General features: G+C 48.5%; 1 protein-coding gene across 1 annotated transcript in view; it reads left to right on the forward strand.

The window, feature by feature from the left end:
• Positions 1-7,032, forward strand: part of MYO16 (myosin XVI) — a 611,926-nt gene extending 604,894 nt beyond the window's left edge. Inside the window, exon 35 of the mRNA XM_047874837.1 lies at positions 5,741-7,032. Coding sequence (XP_047730793.1) covers positions 5,741-5,968 — 228 coding nt within the window. The 3' untranslated portion in view covers positions 5,969-7,032. The remainder of the gene's footprint in view (positions 1-5,740) is intronic.
• Positions 7,033-7,386: the final 354 nt, after the last annotated feature.

Here is a 7,386-nt window from a genome sequence, read left to right on the forward strand (position 1 = left end):
ACCATTTTTTTTTTAAGTTTATTTATTTATTTTTAAAGAGAGGGCAGGGGAGGGGCAAAGAGGGAGAGAGAGAGAGAGAGAGAGAGAGAGAGAGAGCATCCCAAGCAGGCTCCATGCTGTTACCACAGAGCCCGACACAGGGCTCAAACCCACGAACCCATGACCTGAGCTGAAACCAAGAGTCGGATGCTTAACCGACTGAGCCACCCGGGTGTCCCTCCTTGACTACCACTTAAATGACATCCGTAGTTGCATTTGTTTGCTATTCTAAAATATTAAAGCTCCTTTTCTGCCTGTAACAAATATGATTTTTTGCCTCACAGTCTAATAAATGTAATAAATCTAAATAAAGCAGATTGAACATCATTCATCCGGGCATACCGCGCTCATCTCCAGATCTTCTATGTATGGTCTCACAGATGATAATTTTAAAATGCCCTCTGAACTTTGTTACGTTGAAAGTAGTGACCTATCGTGTATCCTTACCTGGAATTTTAACCTTCATCTAAGGAATAAGCTGTGAAAATTCTTTGTTTTTCTTTCTTAAACGACAATCAATAATGTTAGTATTTTAACATCTCATTTATACCATTCTGGCAACTATCCTTATGTGCCTATTAGACTTTACTCAATACCTATTAATCTCCATAATAGACAATAAAGTTCCATGGGATCTCTCAATGAAAGGGTTTATTCTGAGCATTAGTTGATTATTGCAAACATCAGTCAAATTTTTGCTTATCAAGGAAGCACAGAAAGCTCTTGGTTGTTGATTCAAAGATGGCTGTCTTTTTTACTTACTCCATTATTCAAGACATCAATATCCTCATTAAGAAAATGCTTTCTAATGGTTTGGGCATAGGAGTTTCACCTTTTATAATATACTTGGGAATACACATATTTTTAGTAAACACTGAGAAGCTCTGAGAAAGTGCGTTTATTTATTTTTTCAAAAAAGGGAAGCAGTAACTCGGGGGATTGGGACATTTTATGTCAAGACCCCTCCCCACAAGCCTCAGATCGGTGGCCACGAAAAGGCACTCTCCACAGACTGCCATCCAGTGGCTCAATCTGCAAATGTGTTCCTATCATGAAGGTCTTTGCGGAGCGTCGCATCTCGCATATATCTTTGATCATTAGGAAGGGCTCTGCTAGAGAGAGTCTAGGACTGAGAAGACACACAGAGTGGTGGTACTCGGCTTCTGGTGAGTGGACAGGGCTGGATGCTTATCAGATGCACTGGCAAGGACATGATTTAGCCCTCACGCCACGGAAGAGCGATGCCAGCAGCTGGGTAGAGATTTGGATTCTGTTTGTCTAGTTTTTAGGCTCTTCTCTGTTTTGTTAGACTGGGCCTCCATTTTTATATTCTTTCTGTACCCTCCTTGATTTCTTTTAATTAATGCAGTATTTCTTATTTCACATTTTCTGCATATAAGTGGCTCATTATACATTCTTCCCCTGTCGTTCCTGTAGTCTCACTAGAGAAGAAAGCCTGCATTTTTGACTTACTGACTCTTAAGGGATTCTGTTACTTTGGCTATTTTCCTCATATTGCTAGAACCTTAGAACCTCTAAACTCCACGTAACCCCTCGGGGCTCCCGCCGTTGCTCTTGGCATGCATTCTTGTTCCGCAGAAAATTTATAGTCTGCAAGACGTTCCAAGCATGTTACTCCTATTTACCCCTGGATTTAATTCCGGTGTCTTTAATTCTCTCTTAAATTTCCATTTTTCCGTCCGGGATCATTTTCTTTCACTTAAAAAAAAAAAAAATTAAAGACTTCTGACGGCAAATATCCTCCTTTTTGTTGTCTAAAAACAACTTTACTTCATTTTTATTTCTGAGGGGTATTTTTATTCGAGAACAGAGTCTTAGGCTGAATTCCTTTCTCCCGGTACCGTCACCTGTGATTTGCGGTTTCCTGGCTTCTGCTTAGAAGTTCGTTTTGCCTCTCGCTGTTGTTCCTCTGAAGGCAACGTGTCTTTTTTTAGGGTTTTAAAGCTTTTCTCCTTTGCCTTTGCTTTCCTAGGATCCGCCTCGTGTTTTCTTATTGGTGGTGGTGGCCTGCGTGTGGTCTGCCTTCTGTGTGGTTTGCTGAGCCTCTGAAGTGTGTGCATTGATTCCATTTGCAAGTTGGGGGACTTATCTGTTGGGATATTGCCTTGCCACGTTCTTTGTACACCTCTTCCTTCTGGGGCTCCTTTTATGTGGGTATATTCCGCTATCTCCTCGATTTGTCCATCTTTTCCTCTCCCCTAGGCATTTCATCATAAGTACTTTCAAGTTGTTATCAGCTAGCCCTACATCTGGATCATCTGTGAATCCATTTTATCTTTTGACTCTCGGGTAAATTTCCTTGTCTCTGCATGTAATTTCTGATCGCACAGTAAGCATGTGTGTTAACAAACTGTAGATGCTGTGGACCATGGTTTTATTTATTTACTTATTTATTTATGTTTATTATTATTTTTTGGCTTATTTACTTTTGAGACGGAGAGAGAAAGCACAAGGGGTGGAGAAGGAGAGAGGGAGGGAGACAGAGAATCCCAAGCAGGCTCTGAGCTGTCAGCACAGAGCCCGACACAGGGCTCGAACTCACACCCTGTGAGATCATGCCCTGGGCCTCGGTCTGACACCTAACGGACTGCGCCGCCCAGGCGCCCCTGCAGACGATGTTTTCTACCCCAGAGATTCCACCATCGCGCTAGGAAGCTGAGGCAGGGAGGACCTCCAGAATCCAGTCACAGAGCTGCAGCGGAGAACCAGCCTGCGTCTACTCCATCCCTGATCTCCAGGCAGCACCACCTGCCATGCTTTGGCCCAGAGCCTGCCAGGTGTCTGTGCTCCTTAGCCCCGATGGAGTGCAGATGTGTTCCAGCTGTGCATTTCAGAGCTCCCAGGCCCACGTGCCCCACTCAGCTGCAAAATTTGCAGACCAGTCAGGGGCTTGAGGCTCCTATCTCCCCGGTCAGATACTTGCTTCGGAAGCGCCTCCAACCATGCAGGGGAATTTCACGCTGCTTTTCATAAGCCTTTGGCTTAAGTCACCACGCGTGCATGCAGCTGAAGAATGTAACAGATGTCCCTTGGGGAAAATGGCCATCCTTTGAGGGTCCTCAATTTCCCAATTTGTGCCTCTAGTCTCATACAACTGCAACACATTGTATGGTTCCTCTCTCTTCTAGAAAAGGCTCTCTAGACCTACAAAAGAACTCAGAATTGGCAAATGTCCCAGGAGGGGGGGTGGGGGGGTGGGGAAAGCAGCTGGTAATGATCTGTTCAGAAAGAGTCTCCCCATCCAGAATTTCAGTTTTTCTGGTTCTCAGTTTGCCAGAGCTATCTGATGCTTTAAATATATGATTTGGGCAATTTATCTCTTTTTTTTTTTCCTTCTAGTAAGTAAACTGCCATGACCTATCAAATCCCATGCAGATATGAAAGTTTTGTTTTGTTTCTAATTAGATCATCCTCAAGCTAAGTTACTTAAGAAAGATGATCTCTCAAGGACACTTGGCGGGAAAAAATCAGCTGAGACTGGTAGAATTAAATGTTCTCTCACAAGAATAAATCCCATGACAGTATTTTCCAGAGATCGCTACTATGTGCTAACCATGGGTCAAGGAACATGTATACGATGCTTAAAAACCATAGAGTGAACAGGATTGAGGCTAAATGTAATTGCCGAGCATACACTGGTGAAGGGAATAGAGGGGTTAAAATATATTGGTGGAGGAAGCATACAGATTCCACATGAACCCCACTGAGGAAAGGAACAAAGAAGACCATGGCATAGGGATGCTGGTCGTTAGCATACATCAAACTCTGCCCCACAGCTATTCAGTCAGTGATAAGCAGCATAAAGTAATACTTAAAAAGACAGACTCTAGAGCTTGACTGGTTGGTTACACCATTTCCCATGGAACTTTGGGCAAATTACACTTTACATTTTTGGGCCTCAATTTCCTCATCTGCAAAACGGTGGCACTGCTTTATACAATTCTCAGGACGACTGCTGAGTTAATGTTTCTAAGGTGCTTAGAAAAGGACCTGGTACATATTTAGCACCCCAAATAATTACTGAAAAATAGTTTGGGGGCACCTGGGTGGCTCAGTCAGTGAAGCATCCGGCTCTTGGTTTCCGCTCAGGTCATGATCTCACAGTTTGTGAGTTCCAGCCCCGCATCAGGCTCTGCACTGAAAGCATGGGGCCTGCTTGGGATTCTCTCTCCCTCTCTGCCCCTCCCAGCTTACTCTCTCTCTCTCAAAATAAATAAACAATAATAATAATTTTTACATCCTCTCTTTCTTGGCTCACTTTTGTGACTGTAGGGGCAGTCTGGCTTCCACAAAAGCCTTCCCAGCAGGAGGATGCCTCATTTCCAGGTTGTTCTGGTGCATTCCTGGACACTGGAGAAAAATACCCTTTTAAGGGGTGGGGGGATACTACTTCGGCATTGATTCCTGGAGGTGGCTTCAGGGATCAGACCATCACAGTCCTGTTTCCCACACTTAGGTTTTTTTTTTTTGGGGGGGGGGGGTTCTGATTATATGTACATCCAGTCTGAGGGATCTATTTTTGCTAGTAACCAGCTCCAGAAATCTAGTTCTGCACTCCCAGTATGGGTTTGAATTCCCAGATTCTGTGTTTTACCACATCTCCACCTTCTGCCATCTTTTTTCTCTTTTTATTCTAGCTTTAATTCTTCTTTTGCGGGTAGACAGTAGGCTCACGTGTCCAGGTTAAAGGTGTTCACTCTAGAACCATCCTGGAGCACTGACTGTGCTTGCTGCTTTTGAGTGACTGCTTCTACCCAGGAGCTAACTGCCATGTCCTGCTTTCCTGTATTCTCTTTTGTTTTGTTGGGGAGTCTGGAAGGGGCACCAGAACAGAGCAGTAGGTATTTTGGAAGTGGGTTGAGACTTCTTGTTTCTTCTGAATTTTCCTGTGTTCCCACTGTGATGTCTGGCATACTCACTTTAGAATGGCCAGAAAAAATGGTATCCTGAGGAAGCAAGAGGGAATTGCACCGCACGATGCTCTCCTAGTCTGTCTCTGTAGGCGCAAGGTCAGAGAGCACAGAGCTGCTAGTTGAGCTCGCTGCTTTGAGTTGCTGCTGCAAAGGAGTATGTGCTGATTCTCCATTGGGGTTGCAGGTGCCCGGGTCATACTAGCCCGTTGGATATTGCAGTGGCTGTCCCTTGCCACACCCAACTCTTGGAAACCACTTCTATATTAGTATGGTCCTCTGTTAACACGGACCGTGAAGGGGCCCTCTGGAGCAGGGCTCCATCCTTGGGTTATCCCGCTGTAGTCAGGAGTAGGGTCACGTTCCCACAGATGGGAGGGCTGAACCCTAGCATCTGGCAAGCCTCGAAGAACCCAAAAGCACCCATTACAAACAGGGTTACAATTGTGATAAATGAGGGGAAAGTGTGAGATGTCGTAAGAACATGTATAATGACAGAGGGCGAAGGGCATACACACGTTTGAGTGTTTCTGGAATCGCCTGGAGGTTCATCTCCTGGGCCGGTGCACCTGTCGTACATACTATGTTGTCTGCCATCTTACTTCAGCGGCCCCCTGCCCAGCGGCCGTACAGTTTCTTGACAGCAGTGCCTGGAGGGCTCCGAGCAGCGCCTGAGCCCCCCTCACACCCAGCCCGGCCCCGGTGTGGCTCTTTTCCTCTCTCCACTCGCTCACTGTGTTTGCTGTTCCTCCCCTCCCCCCACACCCCAGGTCATCCATCAGCTGAGGCTCTCGGAGAACGAAAGCGTGGCCCTGCAGGAGCTTCTGGACTGGAGGCGGAAGCTCTGCGAGGGGAGAGGAGACTGGCAGCACCTCCTGCAGCCCTCGGAGCCCAGGGCGCCGCCCCCTCCTCCCTGCAAGAAGCCCACGCTGGTGAAGAAGCCCGACGGGGCCTCCTGCGGCCGGCTGCCTTCCGAGCTGTGGGACTCCACCATGTGAGGGCCGCACAGCAGGTGGACGCAGCGACACTGCCCGGTGGTGGCCGCCGCCGAGGCTGCCCTGTCCCCGGTGCTTCCCGCGGCGTGGACGCAGAGCCACCCAGGACACGCCAGCAGAGGCCACCAGGGCCCGCCTGTACTTGTGCGCATGCGCGCACGTGCGTGCGTGTGCCGTGCGCGTGTGCGTTCTTTCCGCCGTTCAGGCGGAATCCGTCCGTTCTGGCTCCTGGGCTCCACGGCCTTGGGGCCGTAGTTCCCCTACGTGGCGAGAGAAGGGCCTGGAAAAGCGTGGGGGGAGGAAGGGCGCGCTCACTGTAGAGTAGCGCCACCCACGTGTTCCTTGCTGGCCCGTCGCTTTTCTAGAACACGCTGTGCGGGACACACGTTCCGTTTCTTTGTAGGTGTCGTGTTTCCTTGGACTTTACAAACCTGATCATGATGTACATGTTTACTACCCTGTTTTATAACTTTATGCAATTGGTGGTGCTCCCTTGAAACACCCGTTTGAAAGAGCTCGTTTCTAGAATTTTCTTTCCTCCACATGCTTTTCTTTGTTTCTCCTAGAGGACCTAAAGCCCTCGAGACTGTGCCCCTGCTTCAGCCCCGCCAGCGCCAAGCCTGTACACGCATGCACGGAGTCCCGAGTTTTTCATTTCCCTGATGAGGAGGCCGCTCCTCCCTGCGCCGTGTCTCTGCTTACGTGCCTCGCGAGCCCCTTCCGTCCGTCGTGCCTCTCCTGGCGCCACCATCGGTCACAGGAGCTCAGACACGTGTGGCTTCACATCCGTAGCTGGTGGGGTGACAGGGTCGCTCCAGTGAGAGGTCTACGCGATCCAGAGGAGCTCGCTGAGACTTGCCGCCTGGGGCAGAGATGCTGCGTCCCCGGGTGGCCGTCCCCTCGGAGCTGCGCTGCATGGCTCACCTGCTGTATGTGCTCAACCCCCCTGTAACACGACCACCCCGTTTATCCATGTGCTTCTGTGGCTGCGGGGACGTCCTCAGCCGTGCCGTCAGACCGCGCTGTGTCGCTACTAGGACCTCTGTATTCAGACCAGCCTCTGCGAAGTCACCGTACCAATAAAAGGTGCAGCTGTGTTCTTCTGGTTGTGTTTATTTGTTGCTGCTGCCGTCTCCCTGGCGCGACCAGCAGGGGCAGTGACAGGCCATCCCGTCTCTGCTGCCCACCTTCTTCTGTTCTTATGGCATTTTGCAGGCTACAGGCCCTAGTGGTTTAAAATAAGGATTTTATGGATTACTCAGACGTAACCGCCATGTAGGCATATGTCAGTTTTTAAGAATAATTGTCATTTAGGAATAATAATGAGGCCGCCAGATCTGGAGACAGTTTCCATTAAAACAGACAGTTTCTTACCTGCCAGGGGGAGAAGCTCAGGGTCGGCTAGGCAGCAAAGGCGGCCA

The sequence above is a fragment of the Prionailurus viverrinus genome, chromosome A1, assembly GCF_022837055.1.
Source record: "Prionailurus viverrinus isolate Anna chromosome A1, UM_Priviv_1.0, whole genome shotgun sequence".
Taxonomy (NCBI): domain Eukaryota; kingdom Metazoa; phylum Chordata; class Mammalia; order Carnivora; family Felidae; genus Prionailurus; species Prionailurus viverrinus.